The sequence below is a fragment of the Cygnus atratus genome, chromosome 1, assembly GCF_013377495.2.
Source record: "Cygnus atratus isolate AKBS03 ecotype Queensland, Australia chromosome 1, CAtr_DNAZoo_HiC_assembly, whole genome shotgun sequence".
NCBI lineage: Eukaryota > Metazoa > Chordata > Aves > Anseriformes > Anatidae > Cygnus > Cygnus atratus.
In genome coordinates, this window is record NC_066362.1 from 45,302,262 (window position 1) to 45,327,068 (window position 24,807).

The 24,807-nt window shown below is 38.4% G+C and overlaps 1 protein-coding gene across 1 annotated transcript in view; it reads right to left on the bottom strand.

Moving 5' to 3' along the window:
• Nucleotides 1–24,807, bottom strand: part of ANO4 (anoctamin 4) — a 144,333-nt gene that overhangs the window by 38,413 nt on the left and 81,113 nt on the right. Inside the window, exons 9-15 of the mRNA XM_035551662.1 lie at nucleotides 23,750–23,881; nucleotides 10,888–10,994; nucleotides 9,128–9,183; nucleotides 8,477–8,598; nucleotides 3,298–3,432; nucleotides 2,432–2,528; nucleotides 1,828–1,888 (exon numbers count right to left, since the gene is read on the bottom strand). Coding sequence (XP_035407555.1) covers nucleotides 1,828–1,888; nucleotides 2,432–2,528; nucleotides 3,298–3,432; nucleotides 8,477–8,598; nucleotides 9,128–9,183; nucleotides 10,888–10,994; nucleotides 23,750–23,881 — 710 coding nt within the window. The remainder of the gene's footprint in view (nucleotides 1–1,827; nucleotides 1,889–2,431; nucleotides 2,529–3,297; nucleotides 3,433–8,476; nucleotides 8,599–9,127; nucleotides 9,184–10,887; nucleotides 10,995–23,749; nucleotides 23,882–24,807) is intronic.

The window sequence follows — 24,807 nt, forward strand, 5'->3', positions numbered from 1 at the left end:
ATCAAACGAAAGTGGGGGAGAAAGTCCTTGCCCTAGCTACTGTCCTATAGTCTCTTCTCCACTAGTCAAAAGTACACAGAGGACAACTTTTATTGTATTTTTTACTTTCTTCCCTGTGTGCTTAGGTGCTGGAGATGCATGGATGGGCAGTGCAATCCCCAGACCTGACAGGCTGGTGGGAAGACAACCCCCGAGGGCACTGGGGCTTGTACTCTGACAGTGATGCCTAAGAAGAGAGAAGAAGGAGAAGCTGACCCAAGTGGGGTGCAGCTTCTGTCAACTAGAGCTAGGAGAGAGAGAAAGCCTACTCGACTAGGCATGCTCAGCTGGCCCAGCCTTCTCCCAGACATGGGAGACAGCGGGCATGGCTACCTGAGTAAGGGACTTCCCTTCCCTAGAGCTGCTTTTTCCCTGTTTATGGGCAGTGCTAAGACATAGGTGCACAGTTGTTTCCAGGAAGCAGTATTACTACTAAGGAAGAACAAAAACACTGGTGCAAAAAGCTTCACTCCAAAGACACACTCACCAACAATTAGAAACAGCGGTATACACATTCTGCTAACCTGTCAATTTTCCTATCCAAGATGAAAGTCCCTGTCTTGGAAATTCTCATCTTCCGTAAGCATGTGGAAAAGAGGTTGGAAAAACTAGGTATGCCCCTCAAAATTTCTTTAAGGCTTGACTTAGAAATTTTTGGTGATGCTCAGCTCTAGTGAAGCTCTAAAACAAAGCTGGAAATACCAAGGAGAAAGAAAAAATCTGTACATTCTGTGGGTTTTTCCCTTAATATAACTTGTGATATTTTAATAGCATCAATATTACATGAAATGTCATGAATAGGCTTGATTAGAATATGACTTAATTTAATTAGTCGACTTAGACAAAATCATAGTTTTGGAGGAAGGAACTAAGACAGACCACTAAGATAATTTATCTTCTCCTGATGGCTCTGGCACTGTCTTTTGGATCTCTCTTGCAGTTCAGTAAAGAGATTCACAGATTAAAATGGAGATTATAAAAATTAATTTGACATCTTTCCCAAGCAGTTTAAGATGTGAATAAGAACTGGAAAACAATGACTAGGTCAGGATAGCTCAAGTACCTGGAGTTGTGAGATGGAAGCCATTTTTGAGGCACCTCATTAAGCCATTTTCTAAAGGTGTTAACCTTCTCTCAAGACAGTGTAGTAGCAGCAAAGCATCTTGGCATGCTCAGGGCATGTTTGAAAGACTTTATGTGTTGCTAGAAATGACTGTTTCTTGTCTTCAATTCTGCCTACAAGACTACAGTAGGCAAAATAGTTGAGTCAAAAATAGAACTGTCCTATGGGCAAAATTCAGCCTCCATGGCAACAGTTGGACCAATTTCGGATCAGTTTGTCATTCAACTAATTTTCAATTTATTTCATCAGATTCTTGCTTTGATTACAGCCAGCTCACATATATTTAAGCTTTACTGCCTTTCTGCAGGGAAGGTAAAACAATGCATTAATACATTTTAGTGCAGACAGTAAACTGGGCTTCCCTAAGCTAAGAGAAGCCCTAAGTATTAGCAGGCCTCAAAAACACACACAAAACCAGAATATAACTACCTGCACACACAGACACTGTATGTTGCATACTTTTTTTTAATTAAAATGATTATCACATAAAAAATGATTTAAATAATTTCCATATTCCTTCTGCAGAAATAGAAAATAAGCAAGCCTATATTGTTTTCCTCAGTGTCTAATAAAAACAAGTGTGCTGGAAATTACAAAGACCTATGTTGCATCACAAGGTTTATGAAAAGCATTCTGCAGTCACTCATATTTAAACAAAAACTTACCCCACACTGCCATGAAAACAGCAAAAAAGACAGTAGCTCCATTGTCAAAAAGGTGTGTTACCTGATGGGGATATTAATAATCTGATCAATTTATGATAATATGGCTTTATTTTCTATTTTCCCCTAATAAAACTAGCACAATCATGAGTGCAGCTGGCCTGACAATCCTGAGGACTGAAACCCTTCCCTTGATGTATGACATGCACCTGTCAATGAACTCCATATCAACTGACTAGTCACCAGCCTGGCCTGGGACTCACCCCTGCCAACAGTAAGCATGAGCATAATTTCAGACCCAAAGCATTCATTTTATGGAGCCACTTACAAAGGATGGATCATAAGATAAAAGTTGATGCCAAGGACACCGTAGCACATGCATCTAGGATGTGACCTCTGGGACTGCTGAATCTGTAAGTGCAAATTGCATTCAAGTGTTTTACAGCCCAAACTGAGTCCTCGTAAAAGACAATGGATGTTAACATTGGCTGAATTTGATCTGTCCTTTGAAGACTTTATCTACCCAAGCTCACTAAAGACAAATGCAAAAGGTGAAAGGAATTCTATTACCAGGAAAACATTTCTACTTGAATAGTTTAAAATGTACCTTGGCATAAACACAGCTGTCTGACAACCTCATGAAGGGACAGTATTTATCACATATAGGACACATTATGATATCTGTAGCTTGACAGACTTCTTTACTGGAAAAATCAAGAAGATAAAAGTTAATAGTTTGATGCACAACAATCAGTCATAGAATAGATTGATAGGTTTCACTAATAAAAGTCAGTTACTTATTGAACAATATTGGTTCTTTCTGTAACCGAAGCCAAGATGTACACAACTGTATGTGCATAATTAAGATTTGTTCACTGTCCAAGACTTCAGCATTTGTAGTCCTAGCTGCAAGGAACAGTTCTTCAAGGCCAACTCAACAGTAGCTCTTTACCATTTCCAGCTTCTCTTTGAGTCAGAAGTGACCTTCAGCTGGACAAGGGTGAGAATGAGCGCAGGTAAGTTTGACTCAAAGATTCTCTCAAGGATTGTTTTAAGTGGGCAAGAAAACAGAGGTGGGGCACTCAGCAGAAGACTGAGGGGGTTCTTTGTCTGAAAAATGCCTCACTGACGTGGACCTTTGGAAAAGACCTTGAAGAGAGTGAAAATTCCCCACTCTTCACCTGGTCTGTTATAACTGCAGTGAAGGAGCTCAAGCTCTACTTTTCCTACTTCATGCTGAGGCCAACACCATCAGGAACTGGAACTGGGCTAGAAACATTGCCTCCCATTCCAGTTTAGGAACACAAAACAAGGGAAGCTCAAAACTGGGTATCTTACGAGTAACAAAGAGTCTTTTCCTGAGTATTCATTCAACAGTTCAAAATTAAATAATTGACTATTCGTATTAAGATCTCTTACATTATTCATAATATCCCAAAGCTGTAATTTCTATTATGAAAGTGTCCACATTACCTGACTTGGCAGTGGTTCAAAGTGGTGACTCCGTACAAAAACACAAACAATCCAATGAAGGCAGCTGGGAAGAGCATCCCTGTGTACCAGCCTAACCAGGCAAAGTACAGCCCAATTTTCTCACCAAAGTATCGTCTGTTTTAAAATACAACACAGAGAAATTACCTGTCAATTAGAATAAATCTGATTAATCATTCTTGTTAATAGAAAATAAATATTTCTATTATACCTGAAGAGCAGAGCCAGACCTTCCTAAAGAAAAAGACTGCAATTAGGCTTCTCAATCCACACTGAGGAATCTGCCCATTTCTAAAATGAATTTAAATATTCACTAAACGCAGTTCATAATGAAATTACTGGAGACATTGGAGAGGAAACACTGAGAACATTAAAAAAATAGTTCTTTATGTCTGGGAAACTGATGAATTTGAGCTGAGTAACTGTATTTCCCAAGTAATTTCATTGAAATCAGTTTCATCACTAAAAATGGTATAACAGAAAAAAAAAAGACTTGAGCCCAAATTATTTCTAAGCAATTAATTAACCAGAGGTTATTCTCCAATCAAGTTTATTTTCATTTGCCTGTTTCTTTTCTTATCTCAGTTCCAGGAAAATCAATCTCATGACTGTAACACAGGTGTAGAGTAGAGTGCAAGCAATGCAAAGAAATTATGTTTCATTTTACACTGATTTGAGGAAAATAGTCTGAATCAACACTAATCTGCTAGCTATATTGTTTAAAAACTAACAGCAACGTGATCAGGAACTTCCTATTTGTGACATATTCATTGGTATTTTTCCTCTTCCCAAACACAATCACACTTTATGTATCAATGAACACATCCAGCACGTAAAAAACCTTCTGGACTTATCAGCATAGGAGCAGTCTGCATGTGTTGTCCTGTGTTTGGGTATTATGTGTACCATATGCTCTGATCAGATTAGAATGCTTTACAAATTAGTATGTAATGAGCATGAATATGATGGAATTTTTAAGAGATTATTTGCAAGAATAGCTTTAAAGAATGAAGTAAAATAGGTAAAATGATATTCTTGCACTTCAGAGACTTCATGGACAACTTAAAAGTGCATGTCAAGTGAATTTGAAAACAGCTGCTGATGAAAACCCACATTTACACTAATGATGAAACTTCTGATCTCTCCGGAAAAAAAGTGAAGTGAGCTAGCATTGCTGGCTCCTTTATGCTACCAGAACACACTTTTTTTGGTAGAACTTTCAAAGTCAGGAAGAGCCCCACAATGGGCTTTGGGGCTGGAGGCAATGGGGAAGAGAAAGAAACACTTGGTCTGGAATAGACAAAATCATCAGTTTTCAAATGAATGTCAAGATTTTCCAGCATAAGAAATACCTGTCAGAGCCCAGCTCACACTTCGCTGGATGATAGGAAGAAGACTGACCTACACTGTTTATTATCAGTTGAGTTTACCAACATTACATCAGAGGCCAAATACTGTCATGTTGTTTTTATTCTTCTGTCATTCAACAGAGAAACAAATTTTGGGGCTAAAGAGGTGGTAAGCTAACAATAACATACTCAGTTCTGACAAGGGCAGCAGGTCTGGTTATAAACAGACACACTGGAAACTGCTTTTTGAGCCCTGACTTAGGAGAGTTAGTGAACCTTTTGGCCTTATTCTTTGTCTGACACACAGGATATAAAGCTGTGTCTGCTCCACTGAAAAAGAAAGCTCATATTTTAAGCTTTCTTCCAATTAATATTTATGGACTTATTTTCTCCATGTACATAGTTCAAAGTAAACCTAACATTCATCAAGATTTATCTTTTTGTTTCATTCCCTGCATTCAGGGATGAATGTTTCCCCTAATGTCTGCAATGAAAGGAAAAGGCACGTTTCCTTTTTGTGAGGCCACTTGTGAACCTGGTTTTAAAAATAAGTGCTGTATGCAGACTTTTACTTTTGTGCCTATTGGCTTAATTATGAACAGCTTCAATATTTCACCATCACCCTTTGCTTCACAACAGGTATTCCACAGGCTGTACTACTATAACGAACATCAGGATCAAGGTAGTATTTATTTCATTTCCTCTGAACCTGTAGATAACATATATATATTTTTTTCTGTAACTCTCTGCTTAGATGCTACTAGGTTGAGTGTTGTAGAAACAAACTATGTCAATAACACGGTCTTTGGAGACCTTCCCAGGTACCACTTTCAGAGCAGTTCCACATGTATTCCAACCCATAATTGGGTTCACCAACACACTTAACATCCTCAGGAGGAGGTGGCTTAGAAAATCCTTTGCCACTCATTTTGTACCATATATAGTGAGCAAGGTCTTTGTATCTTTTCGGTAAGTATATACTGAAAATAAATTTCATAGACCTCTCCGAAGTGATGGGAGTTCTCTTACCTGGATGCTGGCACTTCACATAAAACTCAGCAATGTATATAAAGACTTCCAGGGATTTTTTTTCTTCTCTTTTTTAGGGTGTACCAGTGTGCATTATTTATACCTGAATTTCACCTGTTATCACCCTGCTCACTGTAGGCCTCTTTGCATTTTTCCAGCCTTGATGACATTTGCATGTTTGTTAATTTTGCTGTCTCATTAGCATTCAATTTTTCAGGCTGTTAATCATAATAGAAAAAAAAAGTTCTGTATCTTTTATGGTTCTCCCACAGAAATTTTCCTCTACATAAAACCTTAAAAGCAGAGAAATAAAATCACTCCCAAGCACCTAATAGAATAACCCATTGCTCCTATGCTCATATATACTGTATCACTAGAATTAAAAAAAAAAAAAAAAAAAGAAATCTCAGTTTCTTGGTTTTATGCCGATGTTTATGAGCTCTCCAATACAACCTATCTTAGCATCAAATTGTCTCTCTCTTTACCCCATTCCAGTGGAAGAACTGCCACAGATTGGGCCAAGATTTCGATTTCAGTATTTATCATTAAGGTACATTTCTGAAATTTAGTAAACTACAAAATCTGATTTCAAACCCACAAAATGTGTATTGGATTCTTCTACGTTTACTGACCTTCATTATATAGTTTTTTTATTTGTTTGTTTCAAGATGCCTAGAAAAAAGTCACAGAGCTAGAATATAGACAAGTCTGGTCTCAAGCTAAAAATATATCTATCTTCATTAATCTTTTTGCAGGTCAGAATGAAATCTGATACAGAAATTTTTACAACACTGAAACAAGTTGTGAAGGAGCTAGAGTTTTCTAACATGTTTTGGATACATAATGCTCTCTGTAATATCTAGAGCAATATGGTGGGGAGGAAGGCTTGATGAGGGTTTGAAAAGAAGTTAGGTTGCAATCAAATCATTTAATGTACTAAGTGATAATGCACGTTATTCAGGCATTATTTTTGCTTTCAGATTCATTTAGGTTGCTTTATAATCAATTTATAAATATAGCTTTTTCACATCCTTTCTTGTCCTGTAAATGGCATGTACAAGCAGCAGCAGGAATCATCTGTGAAAAGTCTAGGGGACAGCAGTTATGCAAAGTGTGAAGGAAACGATCCAACGCCCTTAGGAATTACTGCAACTGTTTTCACTGATGTATGTCATCCCTGAGCATATAAATATAAAAAGTCCTGCCTTTTTCCAATTGCTATGAGTTCTAAGGATCTTAAATTATTCTTGTTAAGTAACTACTGATACTAAACTCCAACAGAAGTGTAATTAAAATCATGCTGCCACATCCTGATTCATAATGGTGCCTCTGCAATTGTGCTGAGTCTGCACCTTCATATTGCTGTGTGTTTCAAAGCAGAGTGAAAGCAGAATCGTGCAATTACCCTCAAATGACTTTTTCTCATTCATCTCTAGTGACTAGTATCTCCAATAACAGCCAGCTGATGAGAATAAATGAAATCTGGAAGGCACCAAATTAACAACAGCAGAGATGTGAGCCTTCATCTTAACAGCTAAGGAAAACAAAATAGTATCAATGTATGTATGGACAGTTTCACTTACCATTGTGGCACTTGACTTTAAGGTGGAAATATCATGTCTGTTAATGAGATTTTATGTTGTTTTATTATCTACACCTAACCTACTGCTTAGCTTTTCTAAAACATGTAGTAAAGGGGAATATCAGCTAGCAGCAGTGAGTTCTGGCCAGATGTCTGTGAAGAATTAACAGCCATTCACTCCTTTTGTACAGATGACAACACTATGCCCTTCAAGCACACCCAACATAGTTGTTCTGGGGGGAAAAAAAGCAAACAGAACCATACAAAATTGCCTCTGCTGCACAACTGGTATAAAAAAGCTTTTGTTTAATCTATGCTTGCTGAGATACTTCCAAGTGAAATTAACAACAGGTCTTGCTGGTGTTGTCAGCTCTTCAAGTAAAAATCTCCATATCACTATACATGTGAGTTCCTGAGGCAGTAGATAGGAAAGATGTGGCAGGGGCTAGAGAAATGTAAGGGATCTAGTATCCATGAAGTGAGACAAAAAAGGCATTCCTCCTCTTTTCTATCACTCCTCCTTCAGCGAATTCATTGCAGCCAACAGCGCACTCTAGGAAGCTAATGGCAAGACTGGGTTGGGGCTGCAGCTTTGAACCCTGCTGAGCTTGATGGCTGCTGAGGCTCATGCTGCTGTGAACAGTCAGAGCCCTGCAGCTCTCCTTGCCCCTCTCCTCCTTGGATCGGCACCTACTCTGAACCACCACAGGACACCCATGACCATAGCTAAGGGGTCTGCTACTTTGCTTATTTTCTCTCGTAAGACAGTTCTGGAAAAATCTTTGCATGTTACTGTCTGATGAAAAGCTGGAGGTTCTTACAAAATGTTAAACATCACAGTTGGACTACTTAAGTAGGCTGCTACCAAAGCCCAGTACAATTGTGTGTCCAACCTTGTTTATTCTCACAGTTAGAAAATCTTCCAGATGCCTGATGGACCACACTCACAAACCAAATTAAACTAAAACCCTGATATTGCTCGACAGCACTTTCACAAACAAGAAATGCTGATGAAGAACAGTAGACTTGACAACCATGGGCAAATAATTAAAAAACATTGTAAAGAGAAGTTGTTTATACTGTGACATTGATATCTTATTGTATACGTGGAAATTAAAAACAAACATGCATGGTGTTGTGAGAAGATAATCTATGCCCACATGACCTATAATTCAGCATATTAAAAGCAGGGAAGTTTTACCTCACAAGATCCAATGGCTGGTATTTATACCAGACTCCCCAGGAAGCCCAGCACTCATAGAGCAGGTGTCTGTGGTTTTCTGCCCCATGGGTTTTTATTGAATTCTTGCTTCTGTAACTTCCCTAAAATACAGATCTGGACATTAATGAGCAACAACAACAACAAAGAATACCTAAGAAATCTCTTTCACTAGTGGTATGGATAACACAATTTATGCAAATTCCATACCTGTGCATCAAAAGCTAAACATGACATTAGAAGGAATATTTCCTCTGCCCACAGTGAGATTTGAGATTTTTCTTCCTAAGAAACTGGTGTTATGATAACTGGTGTTCTAGTCAAAAGGTATAAACTGGAGAATTTCAAAGAGAAAACCACAACATATTTTGCCCTTCTGAGAACATACTGATTTATCACATGCAAATACTTTTTCTGAAACAAATCCAGAACAACTTTTCTTACTCCTCTTTTTATAAGAAAAAAGCATTTTTTTCCAGAAAAAAAAAGCATTACTAAATGGTGAGATGCCAGAGGCAGCTGTAGAATGTAAAAGAGAATAATAACATTAGTAAGATTGAGAATATTTACACAATTAAGTATTCATTTTGTGGGAAGCATCTCTTCAAAAAAGAAAGAAAAAGAGAAAAATACCTCATGAAGAGGAAATGCAGCTTCATAGGTGCCATTACTGAGCAATCGATTCAGACCTAAGAACCAAAAGTATCCAGTTATTTACCAATAAGACCAGTAAAACTGCTAAGTAAAAAGCAAAGTACATTTTCATGATATACTGCTAAGTGAAGTTTGAAGCTCATTGACAGTAAGAGAGACAAGTAAAAAAAAATTCATCTTTAATAGGTTTTGAGGAACTAAGATATAACACAAGCAAAGATTTGTTCTAATATTAACCACAACCTATCATTTATTATGCCTGATGTTTAAAGATTCATTTGCCAAATCCATTTTTTAGTGTAACTTCAGTGAAATTAGGGACCTCACATCAAGACTGCAGTTTGATGCCCTGTATTTTGGTCTAAGGAAGCTATACAGAGGAAGGGCAGTATTTCTTGGGAGCTGAAAACTTCAGGGAAGATCTTTATATTTCTGAACTCCAGGCCAGTAAAACAACAGAAACTTTTAATTTCCATTTGATGACAATGTTGTAAAATATGTTCAATTTATGTCTTATGAAAGCTGCTGGACTAACAGACAGAACAGGAACAAGACAGACTGCAGTAACAGAAAACCAGGAAATATATTTGAACCTGAATCAAAATGTCATGAAAAAGTAATCATACGACCCACTCAGTCAGGTCTTGACTCTCTTTAATGAGAACTAGGACAGAAATAATGAATGATTCTGAGATGTGGGCCCTCTTCACTTGGGAAGTCACCAAAATAGGACTGAACGACTATATGGCAATGCAAAATTAAATACTGGCACTAACAGCCTGAAGGTAGTTGAACCCCACTGGTGTAAAGGAAAAGGATCATGATTCCATTCCTAATTCACAGAGGAATGATAGCAGTGACAACACAGCAATGAGAAGTATTAATTCAACATAAACAGCACTTTCAGTGATAGCATTAGTATCTGCTTAGCAGAATACGCTTTCTCCTGAAGTATCTTTGGCAGAAAAGCAAAACCTGTACAGCTGAGCTGGGCTCTACTCAGCCCAGTGATCTGTGCAATCTTTTGTTCATGGTGGGTACCAGACAAGTAGATACGTGAGGGAACTTGGGATCTTGAGGCAGGCAAGGACTGCAGATGTATGTGCTACATGCAATAGCTGGATGCACTGCATGAATTGTCCCCTTTCTTTTCTCCTCTCTGCACACCGTCATTACTCAGAGCTATCACTGCCCTCATTCCAGGATCTGGGGAAGAGACAAGTTAAATTCTGGTATACTTCTTTACCTCTTGAAGATGCATGGGGTTTAAACAGCAGGGAAATGAAATGTGCTGTAGACTTTTATGGGGATTGCATCACTGTCTGCTTTCCTGGATCCACCTATGTGCTACTCCAAAGGCTCACTCCACCCACTATTTGAAAGAGATGCCATAGCTATGCACGGCATCCTTTGCACTGAGGACATCTTGGTGAACTCCCCTTTGACCTATGGCAGCTACGGAGTTACAGGACCTCACATCTCCCTTAGGAAGGAACAGATATCCAGGGATGTACAGCAGCATAAATCTTGCCTTCCTTCCAAATACATTTTTATGAAGGAGTAAATGCTTTTCTCCATAAGCATGATGAGTTTCCTAGGACAAGTCCCTACCACAGCAATGGGTGAGATGTGCACAGTTCAAAACTGAGGCCATTGAAAATGAAGAGAGTGTAATCAGCCCAACCAGACTCCTCCTATTTTTTCTGATGGAATTTAGCACCCACATTAAAATCACTTACCAATTTTGTTTTTCCCTTCTTCATATTTCACTCTTTGTAAGATATGGTGTACAATTCTACTTCTGGTAGCATTATTGAAGAAAGTGTCTTTGTTGTGTATGATGAAGCTATATAAAAACACAAACAAGGCCATTTCAGGAATTATAGTATCATGTTTAAAGCAAATATTAAATTCCATTAATTTCTGTAGCACATTAAAAATCTACAGTACAAGAGCAAGTGCAAGAAAGATTAAAGGACATCAGATTAAGTGAGATGATTCACCAGATGAGATGATCTCAGTAACAGCATTCATTTCCTAGCAAAGAATGACATGAACGAGTCTGGAGAAAGATCAAAGATATTTATGCATTCACTATGATAAGCATCACATTTAGATAAGTCATTGAAAACTACCAAATACTTGTACAAAAATTTGCAAAAGCAAAAGATTTATAAGTGCAGCTGTAGAAATCACATTTGATTTCTATTTCAGGCTTCTTTATTATGCTTTACCACTAAAAGTTGGATGGAAACATCCACTTGGTAAAAAATGACTGTTAACCATGCTTAATGAAAATCAAAATACTGATAGAAACTGAAAATATTAGATATTCCTATGTTTAGTGATGGAAGCTAAAATAGAGTAGAAAATTAGATTTCAGAAGGTATTCATGGCATTACGTATGAATGCAGTTTCAATAGTTTAGACAGAATTGTGAGGAGTCTAGGGTATTAAAAAAAATAGCCACAAAATATATTTATTAGATTTTCTGCTATAATATATTTTATATAGATTTATTAGTTACAACATACATACTTGCAGAAAACTACATATTTTAACATATCACCATAGTCACTGGAAAAATGTAAACAATATAAGTGTTTTAGTTTAGAAATACTGGTTCAACATGTCAGCTAAAAACTGCTAAAGAATTCTTAATTTTGCTTGAGTCATGTAGGGGCTTCAGAATACACTGTGGAAGTAATTTAGATACTTCAATAAGCATATAAGTGGTTGGAGTTTCTGATGAAGTAGGCCTCTGCATATATTTAAACAAATTAAATATTTTTGAAAATGTAGTCCTTAGTAACTGACTGAATGGAAAGGTTCATATTCTTAAAAATACCGTGGATAGGATGTAAGATTGTTTTCTTCCTCAGTATTCGTGAAGAGCTCTAGAGAACTGAATAAGGTGATAAATAAAATGGTAAAATCATAGAGATGTTATAAAGAGGCCAGCCTGTATGCTGAACAGATGTGACATAAAAAGAGAAAATCTTAATAGGGAGCTTGGCATATATTTATGTTACCTTCTCTTCTGCACAACGTGGGATTCACTGCTCAGTTTTCCCCTCAGGTGATTTTCCCAAATGAAAACCCTGTTTTTCAGAGTGAATCTTTACCCATGGGAAATGAGATATGGCTTTGCACCTCCACATTCATTTGGAAAGCCAGGTGAGGAGTCCAAATTATGGACTTCAAGGACTCCATGCACTCCTTCCTTCCTTATTATCCAAAAATCTCTGTGGAATTTTCCATACAAGACAGCCTGTAAATTCATTATGCTCAGCCTCAAAGGTACATAGTAAAAAAAATCAAAAGTAAAGGTATAAAAGACAAGTTGCTCCACGAGCAGCTTAATTAATGGAACCTGGTTTTCTAGAGATTACTGTCTCATGGCTTCTTTCCCTCTCCACTCCAAATACTCGCGGGTCATTTCTTTGTCCGCCATATATTCACTACTGCACTTCTGGCTTCCTCTCACATCCCAGGGTCCTACATGTGCCTTAGAGTACCTACCATGATATATGCATATTGGCTGACTACCATGTGTGTGATCATTTACTAGTGGGCTGGTACCAAACACCATGTACAGTTGGTGTGCATCAGCTGCCTTTTCTGCATAGGCACAAATTGTAGGCCACTGTCTTGTTTCTATCAGCTGATACTCAGAAAGTAAATAAGATTCTGCTTATCTTTGAGACAGCTACACCTTTACCAAATGTAGTTGAAAACAACCAGTATGTAAAACAAGAGTTAGTAGAAGGATTCTGACAAAAAAAGAGGAAACACTGCCATCATAGAATGCCTAGTGTTTAAGGATTAAATCAGATCAGATTAAAAAAAGCCTAAACTCCAAGTTGGAGCTCTGTATTAGGCTGTTTTCATAGCAGCAGAAACAAATTAAAAGACAGTGGTGAAACAGAAATGAATAGCTATGAATTTTCCCACTTTATTTCATTTTCTTGTAATGTCTGACTTTCATCTCTAAGATCTCACCTTCCAGGTAGCATCGAATGTTAAAGATCTACGAAGGTAACTTTTGAAATCAAAACAGCACAGTAATTTTCATTAGCTACGAGTTCTTGCAGGATTCACTTGCAAATGGAATAGACTCATTTGGGAAACCAGCAACATTGACTCAGGTAATGGTAAAAAAAAATAACATTTATCTATTATTTTTGAAATATAATTTTATTTTACCTATTTGTTATCATGACTATGACATTCTGCAACTACAGGTAATTCTTTCACCCACTTTTCTGGATAAGTAGGTTAATAGCCTTTCTACATTTAGTTGCTTCTATCTTTGTGAGTCATGAGTAGGGAAAAAAAAAGGCTAAAACCAAACACTGTTCGATCTTGAAAGGAAATAAGAACTATTTGTTTTAAAGAGCACTTTAGATATTTGCATTCATTTGTAAACTTAGCAACAGTATTGTTGTATCTGTTGATTTCACTTGGCCACAAAGGAACAAGCAGATGTGTCTGTGAAGCAGATGTCAACACTTCAGTATGATAACTACCATGAAGAACACTGCCAATTCTAGCACTAACTGAAACAGTCCTAAAACATATGTGAATATGACAGCTGTAGAGGTTCTGCCCTGCCCATCCTTTGTGCCATTAAACTGCACCTGTCAACAAGATGGGGAGAGGAGAGGGAGAAGTCACCCCAGCTGGAGCAGGCCAAGAACATGTCCTTCAGTGTTTTCCAGCATTACTCACAGAGACATAGGTGCGGAGGAAATACTAGAGTTCACCAAAGGTGAGAGAGGAGTGCCAAACATGAGTCCTCTGGATGTCCTGGACTATTCCTATGTCACAGTTTTGGGGAGTAATTGCACATGGTAAAGGTTAAAATAAATCCTTGCCTATTTTTAATAGAAAAATATATTTTTTTATTTTTGGTCATTTGGCCATTTTGATAATTTATGCATAATCGTATATAGAACAGCCCCAGACAGAGCAGTATCAGCACAGCCAAAGGGGCAGTGGGCTCTGGTACAGGGAATAAAAATAGGCAGACATGACTGGGAGGCACTGAAAGACTGAAACTATCTTAAGTAGTTTTAACTATGTGTTGCAACATCTCAGTTAGAGGTTGACAGGACCATGTTGGGGGAGGTTCAAATTTGTCCCCAAAATCACAGGGGTTTCCCTTGTGTGCTGAGAATCATGCATTTCAGTGCAGGATCTATCCTTTTCTATCAACACCCTTCTCTCCTGGACTTTCTGGGCCTTCCTTCCTCCAAGGTTTTTGTGCTCCAGGTTGTCTCCTTTCTGAATGTGAGTGATAAATCCATATTCACAGAATAATCATCAGGGCTCTTTCAAGGTCTACAGCATCCAAATTCAGAGGAGAAAGTCTTTTTCAGTCTATGTAGAATCTCACCCTTCAAATTTCACTGCACAGGGGTCAGAGCTGAAAATATTTCCAAACTAGGTGTAGAAAAACATTCATCAGACATTACTGAGCTACAAAATACACAAAATAGAGGCTTTGTCAGGAACTTTTTAACCCTTGCTACTTCCAGATGGAACAGTTTCCTCAGCTGTTCTATTTCTACTGCCCTTGTTAGAATTTCAATACACACAAAGGTTTGAATATTCATGAGTAATGCAGCTTGTTTTCAAGATCAGTGAGGGTTCAGGCATTATTTAGGAGACAGTTCAGTTGAAGATTTTGGTCACTTTGTCACCTCTTCTGTAGGACAAAAAAAATAAGTAAGGATTAATACACTAATATTTTTATTCCCTGTGAAGGTAATGCATAGGTAAATAATAAAACCAGTGATTTGTTCCACAACAGTTACACCCATTAACCTGGTCCTGTAAACCATATTTGTGTGAGCTGTCCTTACTCAAAGGAGAATCCCAATGAAGATAATGAGAGCACTTCTGGCAGTAAAGGTTCGAGAGCTTATCCTTAATTAAAGTGCCTTTTAAAAATGTTGTTGTGGAAATATTGCTCTTAAATTCCTATTGTAAGCGACATGACGAGTCACTGAAGGTTAATTGCTTTGAAATTATATTTGTAGCTTTCTTAATTAGACTCTGAACTGGAGATTTCAAACTGTCTTTCCATGGATAAAGCACAGCAAAGCCAACCATCATCTAGAGAAGGCCCTCAAATGAATGTGAATTCAACAAACTGCCAATGAATTCCTGTTCTTACATTCTCCTTGTTCATTTTGCAGGTTGTACAAATCCATTGGGGGTAAAATTAAGTCTTGAATATGTGTCTAATAATTTGAAAAATCTGTGCTTACTCTTCAGTTTATATTGGAGAAGCAAAAGGCTTGAAAATGCTATTTTCTGCTGTACTGGTGAGATATACATGCTGAAAGCTGAACACCCATGGTCTGGTTACAAAACTACAATTGAGCATGGGTGCATACCCAATGAGTATCTTTGCTCCATGGTATCCCCAGACACTGAAAAGTTTAATGTCTGACACTCACCATATTAAAATGTATGATCTAAGCAAATCTGGTGCTGGAAGCACTACACACTAGAAGCACAGATGCTGTCTGAACTTAGGAATCACTACATGAGAAGCGTATTCCTCTGTACAGAAAAGAATGCCCACCTCTCTGCACTGCTAGGTAAAACACTGGAGCTAGCTAGCTGTTGTTGGCTGAGGCAATGGCAGGTCATTACCTCATTTGACAACAGAGAAAGAAAGTCATCAGCAACAAGATGAGGCTGCAGTATCACAGTGAGAATATTACCACACATCCCTATAGTTTATTTGTTTGAAAATGGGTGTATGATGATTACTTGCTGTTTATTTTCATTTTGCATGACTTACAAGGCTGTGAGAGACTTTTTTGTTTATCCAAAATAAAATGTTTATTAGTGGTTATCAGTGATTTTTCCCATCATGTGCCTAAACCAGGACCACTTTTCTCTTTGGGATGAAGAATGTATTAGTGGCTTTGTCTGTCTCAGATCTGGCACATCACAGCCTCAAAACTGCTAAAAGAAAATAGAGCCTTGAAAGTGCTGAACCTCTCCTCCACCTTCCTCTCCCAAATCACCCTGCTCCCTAAATCACTTCTTAATTTAAATTAGTTCACTCAGGAATATTAAACAGAGATAGAATGAGCTTTATTTATTTAATTTTTAGTAAAATTAATCTTAAAATTTATTTTAAAAATTAAATAGTTTTTAAACTTATTTAAATTTAGCCTTGTTTTATTCAGTTTGCTAGGCAATTAAAACTTTCAGAATCAAAGAGAATTTAAGAAACCCATTGCAAGGTACTTACAGGTTTGGTCAGGCAAAGATTTGTTTAGGAGCATGAATCTTACAGATATATGATCCCCTGCTTATAAGAAGCCATTTGCAAATGTGTAGTTATTACACCGTAGATGTGTACAAACACAAGAATGACCAGCCTGGTTTAAACCATGTAAGTGTCCATGCAGTCCCTTCCTGACGCGTCCATGATCTATCTCTGTGTGAAGCAGCTTGGCGGGACATAGTCACAGGTCATCTTGGTGAGGACAGCATTTATCAGAGCCAATCTGAGCATCAGAAAAAATGTAAAATGTAACTCCACCCTGACAGACAGATATCTTGGAAATTTGAGAAAAATACAGGACAATATGTACAAGGGGATTTGGTACAAATGAAAACAACCGCATTAATCTCTGGTATATATTTTAATTTTACTTTTTAATTGATTTTTAATTAATACAGGTACTTTCCCAGTCTCCAAATTGTGTAAAGTATTTATCTATTTTTCAATGAAGTAATAAATATTTATTTAAAGAGGCTTATTCAATTATATATTATATTAATATTTAACCAGAGGGTTTATCACCTTTGGAAGAAAAAAAAAAAAAAAGTAAAATTGCTCCTGATAAAGTCTGAAATCTCTAAGCAGCAATTAAAAGCATTTTCCTAGCTACTATACAACTATCAAAGAAATTGCAGATAATTACCACTGTTACTATTCCCAGCTGACTAGCAGCTCACTACATAAAATAACTAAGATGTAGTAGAAAAATAACTAATTGTCAAAATGTCTGAGGGAAAACATTTTTTAGATATTGTGAACTGTGCATTCTTGTAACTGATAATTTTCAGAAGAAATGGTTTGGCATAAAAAAAAACCCTTCCCTAGCTGTGGCTGAAGAAGAGAGATACTGCTCTGAAGACTATCTTGCAAATTATGATTTTGTATTCCACAAAATTCCAACAAAATGCTTGCCTCAGCCAGACAGAGCTTCTTTCCTCCAAAAAGAAAAGATTTCCTATTGCTTAGGAAATACGATGAATTTTGGTCTTCTCTTGTACTGACAATTCTACGATATACCCTATAAGGTATACTAATAATCTCTTTAAAAGGAAACCTGAACCCATGCTGCAAAAATTATAGGCACATCTTACAAATATGATTCTTACAGTTTTCTTTGCCTGTTTTGGAGATATTACAGAGGGTTTGCTATGTCTCTGAAAACACATCTAAATTTGTTTTTTCAAGTTAGCCTTTTTCCATCTGAATGGGAATGAAATACTCAAGAAGGAACAAGGCTAGAAAACAACCTTTAAAGTTGCTCACTGTACTTCAGTACCTCAAAAGTATTAATTCTTATTGAAACAAGGCCAAATCAGGCCTTGTTGTTTTATTTTTATTTTTATTTTTATTTTTATTTTTATTTTTATTTTTATTTTTATTTTTACTGTTTTCCTTCCCTGGAGGAAACTTGTCATTCCATGCTTTTAACAGTGACTATCACAAATGAAGACTGTACTCATACCATGTTTCAAGCATCATCTGTGTCAGACCAGAGACCTGGGTATGAAAACTGTGTCTAGATCTAAAAAAGTATAAACGTTCTATTTTTTTGCTGAGATGAAAAACATCTGAGACTGTGAAGAAAGGAAGAAATTAGGAATTCAAGACAAACATCAGATATGAACAAGCTCACGTGAATATTTAAGGAATGATACCTTAGAAAATTGAAAGCACATAAGACAAGGTTAGAAGGAAGAACTCTGCAACCTCCAGCCATAGTATGTGGCGAAACCTACAGTGAGGACATGGACATCTTGTCAGCAAACTCAGGATATGCAGATTTATACTTCCAGGACAGTAGCATTTGTGAATGTTTTACTATGTGATTATTAAGAGTTCAGAATGTCTTGGACAAACATTGTTTAATGATAACACAGAATTCCTAGACATATTCAACTGGCAAAAGAACATAGCTTGCTCTTGAGAAATACTTGTACAATAGCCAGCAAAATCCTCCTTAGTGTAATTAAAAGACTGATCATATATTTTAAGCTCCTGTACATATTTCTTAAAGAAAGGTTTAATATACTTTTCACTTAGGATTCCAGATTTGCAAGAGAATTTCATCTTTTTTACTATAAACTTAAAACTGAAAATCTGTATGCAAGATATGATAAAAAGGAAAAGCAGACACAGACACAGACACAGATTTCTAGGTTGGAAGAGACCTCAAGATCATCGAGTCCAACCTCTGACCTAACACTAAGTACTCCACTAAACCATATCACTAAGCTCTACATCTAAACGTCTTTTAAAGACCTCCAGGGATGGCGACTCCACCACCTCCCTGGGCAGCCCGTTCCAATGCTTAATAACCCTTTCGGTAAAGAAGTACTTCCTAACATCCAACCTAAAACTTCCCTGTTGCAACTTTCGCCCATTCCCCCTCGTCCTGTCACCAGGCACGTGGGAGAACAGACCAACCCCCACCTCACTACAGCTTCCTTTAAGGTAACTGTAGAGAGCGATAAGGTCGCCCCTGAGCCTCCTCTTCTCCAGGCTGAACAAGCCCAGCTCCCTCAGCCGCTCCTCGTAAGACTTGTTCTCCAGACCCCTCACCAGCTTGGTCGCCCTTCTCTGGACTCGCTCGAGCACGTCCATGTCCTTCCTGTAGCGAGGGGCCCAAAACTGAACACAGTACTCGAGGTGCGGCCTCACCAGAGCCGAGTACAGGGGGACAATCACCTCCCTAGACCTGCTGGCCACACTGCTTCTTATACAGGCCAGGATGCTGTTGGCCTTCTTGGCCACCTGAGCACACTGCTGGCTCATATTCAGCCGACTATCAACCAATACTCCCAGGTCCTTCTCGGCCAGGCAGCTTTCCAACCACTCATCTCCCAGCCTGTAGCTCTGCTTGGGGTTGTTGCGCCCCAGGTGCAGGACCCGGCACTTGGCCTTGTTGAACTTCATACAGTTGACCTCAGCCCATCGCTCCAGCCTATCCAGATCCTCCTGCAGAGCCTTCCTGCCCTCAAGCAGATCGACACACGCACTTAGCTTGGTGTCATCTGCAAACTTACTGAGGGTGCACTGGACGCCCTCATCCAGATCATCGATAAAGATATTAAAGAGGACCGGCCCCAGTACCGAGCCCTGGGGGACACCACTTGTGACCAGCCTCCAACCAGATTTGACTCCATTCACCACAACTCTCTGGGCCCGGCTATCCAGCCAGTTTCTAACCCAGCGAAGCGTACGCCAGTCCAAGCCCCGAGCAGCCAGTTTCTTGAGGAGAATGTTGTGGGGAACGGTGTCAAAAGCCTTACTGAGGTCAAGGTAAACCACATCCACAGCCCTTCCCTCATCCACCAAGCGCGTCACTTTGTCATAGAAGGAGATCAGGTTCGTCAAGCAGGACCTGCCTTTCATAAACCCATGCTGACTGGGCCTGATCGCCTGCTTGCCCTGCAAGTGCCGCGTGATGACCCTCAAGATAATCTGCTCCATGAGCTTTCCTGGCACTGAGGTCAAACTGACAGGCCTATAGTTCCCCGGGTCTGCCCTCCGGCCCTTCTTATAGATGGGCGTCACATTGGCTAGCCGCCAGTCAACTGGGACCTCCCCCGATAGCCAGGACTGCCGATAAATGATGGAAAGCGGCTCGGCCAGCTCCTCCGCCAGTTCTTTCAGTACCCTCGGGTGCATCCCATCCGGCCCCATCGACTTGCGCACATCCAAGCTCCTTAGCAGGTCGCCAACCATTTCCTCATGAATAGCAAAGGCCACATCCTGCTCCCCATCCCCTTCCGCCAGCTCAGGGCACTGGGTATCCAGAGAACAACCGGTGTTGCCGCTAAAGACTGAGGCAAAGGCGGCATTAAGCACCTCAGCCTTTTCCTCATCCTGAGTAACTAGGTTTCCCCTCGCATCCAGTAAAGGATGGAGATTCTCCTTAGTCCTCCGTTTCGCATTGATATATTTGTAAAAGGATTTTTTGTTGTCTTTAACGGCAGTAGCCAGGTTGAGCTCCAGATGAGCTTTGGCCTTTCTAATTTTCTCCCTGCACAGCCTCGCTACATCCTTGTAGTCCTCCTCAGCGGCCCGCCCTTTTTTCCAAAGATTATAAACCCTCTTTTTTCTGCTAAGCACAAGCCGCAACTCTCTGTTCAGCCAGGCCGGTCTTCTTCCACGCCGGCTCGTCTTTGGGCACGTGGGGACGGACCGCTCCAGACACTAGCAGACACTAATGACATTATTTAGCTACAACCTTAACACAATGCACAAGACTTGCATTTATTCTCCGTTTTCTGAGGACTTAAAGAACTTCAAAAAATGGCCCTGCATTGGCTGAAAGGTCTTAAACCTGAGGTCAGCCAGCTGAGCATCTGTATGGTATTGGGATCCACCACGTCCTCTGCATGTTCTGTGTGAATCAGTTTTGGGACATGTGTGACAGAAACAGAAGCAGAGCTGTATCTAAAAGCCCAAGCGTAAGGAAGAGACTGTCACTGATACTCTAGACTACAGGATAATGTACCTGCAGAAGAGAATGTGAATTCCACATGTCATTGCCCATGACAATAATGTAGGCCCCGTTATAATGCTAGGAGATAATTTAGTTGTAATGGCAGTATGGTGTGGTAACAGCACTCTAGCAAAACTTTAACTACACCAAATATGAAAATGCATAGACTTTTCCTATCATCAACAAACTGTAAGCTAAATTATCATAACTTTATTGCAGATAGCAATTTTCATTTCTCAAGAATTTCACTATGTATCTTCACATTCCTAAAAGAGCATTGTGGGTCTCTGGGATATAAATTTAAATAAAAGACCTGATGGGTTTCAAAAAATCGCATTAAATTCAATCAGCAGCTTTTTTTGTTATTAAAAAGCAAGTGAAAGTTTATGTAACACATCAGTGACAACTGATAACTGAAGCTTCAATTTAATACGGAGGCATGACGTTTATCAACTTTGGAGGGTTTCTGTTACTCTTCTCAGTAGGGGACAATTAACAGTGCAGTCTTTGTGAAGGTTACAATACATAACAGTGGGTAGATGTGAAAGAGAAATTATTTTCTTACTGATCAAACCCCATCTGTCAAAACTGACCCAGACAAATGAAGGTGCCAGTCACTGTATTTGTTACATCAGTTAATACGTGTTGAGATAGACATCAACATTAATACATAAACCAACAATTTCTACTCGTACTTTCCCCATGTTTGATGTTCTGGCTGGTTGTATACAGGTTTTTCAACAGAATGTTTATCTATACCTTGGAAGAAACAGAAATTTACGTAAAGTAAGCAGCAACTTATATAAAGTAAGTGAACCTCAACATAATACACTTTTGGACTGGTAACTGATGCTAATAAAATAATTCTAAAAAGAATTCTAAAATCATTTTATATCTACATTTCCAAATATTAGATACTCACACTCTACCACCAAAGATAAGAAGTATATACCAAAGATGTTCCTGAAATGCTCTGCTTACCAACGTCCCCTGAAATTCTTGGAACAATTAAAAAGCTTGCATGCAATTCACTTGACAAATATTGAACAAGTCATTAGATTTCAAAATTCTGGTGAAGAATAATAAGACAGATACAGGCAACAGGCTGGAGCATAAGGGGAGTACAAGAAACCTGCCAGAGCCAGCACCTCTGGGGGGCAGGAGGGCAGCTCAGCCAGCATTATATCAGTCCCCACACAGCAGAAATGGTAGACTAAACAGAAACAAACCGAAAATATCAGACCTGCTGTGGGGTAGAGCTTTAAAGTCTGTAATGATATAAAAGAAGCGCCAAACAACAGCGGGAATGCTAATGACCAGCATTTACTAAAAAGCTTGCTAGTTTACCAATTCAAATATAAGCAAGGCAGAACAATTTTTTTTATATTGTTTATATATTGTTATATTGTTTATAAAAAATATTCTGGTTCATATATGCCAATTCTCCTTCCAGCCACACACACACACACAAAGTCACATGCCATAATTTTAAGGACAGTTAACAGTTAATATTAATAAAAACATAAGTCCAGACATCTTTTTTTTTTTTTTTTTTAAATTACCACTGGTCTGCACATACTCTTCCTATTGCAGGGCGAAATAACTGAAACATCTTTTTGCTTAAATCTCAGAAGGCTCTCTAGCCTGAATCCAATGTCTGTTCAGGGCACAGACGTTTAGTGGAGATAACTCTGGCTGGTGACTGGTGCTAAGAGCACACTTCTACTGAAATTTCCCTGGAGATTTTCACCTGTTTTTGTTTTTCTGCTGTATTTGAAAAGACACTACTTGCAGCAGAGGACATCTATTTTATTCACTCCTATTGCAGTAAATAAATCCACTCCCTGAAAAACTGTTCATTCAAAGTGAGGCATTTGAATGAAATGTTTATTCAAAGAGCAGTAACTATACTTGTCTTCTCCCTAAATAAAATCACATATTTCATATTTTTAGTCTTTGATCTGCCTGTGACTCATTCCACATCACGAGTTTTCTGTTAGTACCTTGGTCACTGCTGCCTATTCTTTGTGATCTTGTTTTGAGGTAGTCAGTGGTTGCTCCCAATATCACAGGCCCAGTAACTAACCATACGACACACTCTTTCTCCAAAGTTTGCCAGCCTTAAAAATTCAACATGGGATCTGAAAACAATGCTAAGCCTTTTTCTGTTTTGCATTTTGCAAGAGAGTAAAGGCTTCTACTAGTCAAATGATTTCTTTTGTAACATTGGTGCAATACTGATACCACTGGTATTCTTGGACAAGGGCAACTGATAGACCTTAACACTGGCATTATGCCAGCAGCATTGCTTCTGTTGAAGTAAAAGGCAGAGAAATTCAAACAAAACAACACTGTCCTCTTTTTAGAGTTCTGTTTGTTTTACAGACATAACTAGGAATGAAATGCAGTATCAGTTTATTTTGACCATCACTGTTAGAAGGACTAATATTGATTATGTGAAAGACAGAAATGCTGAATAAGTTTTAATCACATCTTAAATACACAAAGAAAAACTGTAGTTCTGACCCAAGGGAGAATTAGCCAGTTGACTACTTTAAGTATATAACTGAAATTCCAGTGAATCAAAAGGAACTTTTCCATTGATTTCTTTTAGCTTTGAGCTGGACCTTTAATTACTAGAAATGTAGGCAGACTTTATGCTCTCTCAAGACTCTCTCCCTTTGTGTGACAAAGAACTAATCTGAAGACACTAGTCTTTAAGACGTGAACTAGGAAATTGATTTTTTCCAAGGTGAATCCAGAAGGAAAAAATTTAATTTTGTAATTAAGTTATGATGCTATGAGATAATAAAGTACTCACTGATGGATCCTTTGTTGGCTGAATGGTGCAGTATAGCAGTCATTCTCCTCCAGATCCGGCAGTGTCTCCTTATCCAGTTTCATTGGCTTTCTAGGTAACCATCCTCGAAACCTGCTTATTTGTTTCTCGATCCTGCAGAACATGAAAAGTGTGAGCATTTGAGACAGTGAATGAGATATATCTTACTTTTTCATTACACTGCAGAACTCTAACAAAGAACATCTGTTGGCAAACTGGACCACTTAATATTTACAACTACATAAGAAGCAATGTCTGACATTTTTGAGGCAGACTGAATTATACATGCTGAACTTGATTATTAATAACAAGCTTTTAGTGGAGAAACATCTTATTTTGTCTCAACAGAAAAGCAATGCCAATGTTACACACTCCTAAAAATCCATACTCATTAAGCTCTTGGCTACTCTCTAAACCTTTATTCTCAGCTTTTCAGTTACTTTAAATTTCAGGCTTAACTACACAGTAGACTTTGGACGTATAAACCTTAGAATAACCCAGATTGTGACAGAGAGCTTTGGAACCTAAACCCCAGCAAACTGCATCCTTCTTCTGCTCTCTACAGATTCTTACCTTGCAGCTGATGGTATACAAAAGAGGATACTTTGTTCATTTGGTTTAACTGTGTCTTGCAATACTACTGCCTCCACAAAAACAAAATACTCAGTGTATAGATTAATAGGTGACAGCTGCAAAGATCCTTACATTTAGAAGGTGAAAGCAAACTAAGATTAAGTTGGAGAAAGTGTTGATTTAATCACAAGGGCACTTGTGCCAAGATGCGCACTGAAATTACTGTAAAGGGAAGAATTAGAGCTGACAGGAGAAGATAATCTAAAACAAATTCACATCCAAACTAAAACATTATAATGAAAAAACATGACAAAGATGAGATGGGTCTGTCAAAATGAAACCTACCCTCCCTCACACCTTCAGTTACTAACCAGTGATCTCTGCCTCCAAAAATCAGACAACAAATTATGGACATGCACATTCTTCCTTGACTCCAACAAACACTGTAAGTCCTGCACAGTCACTTT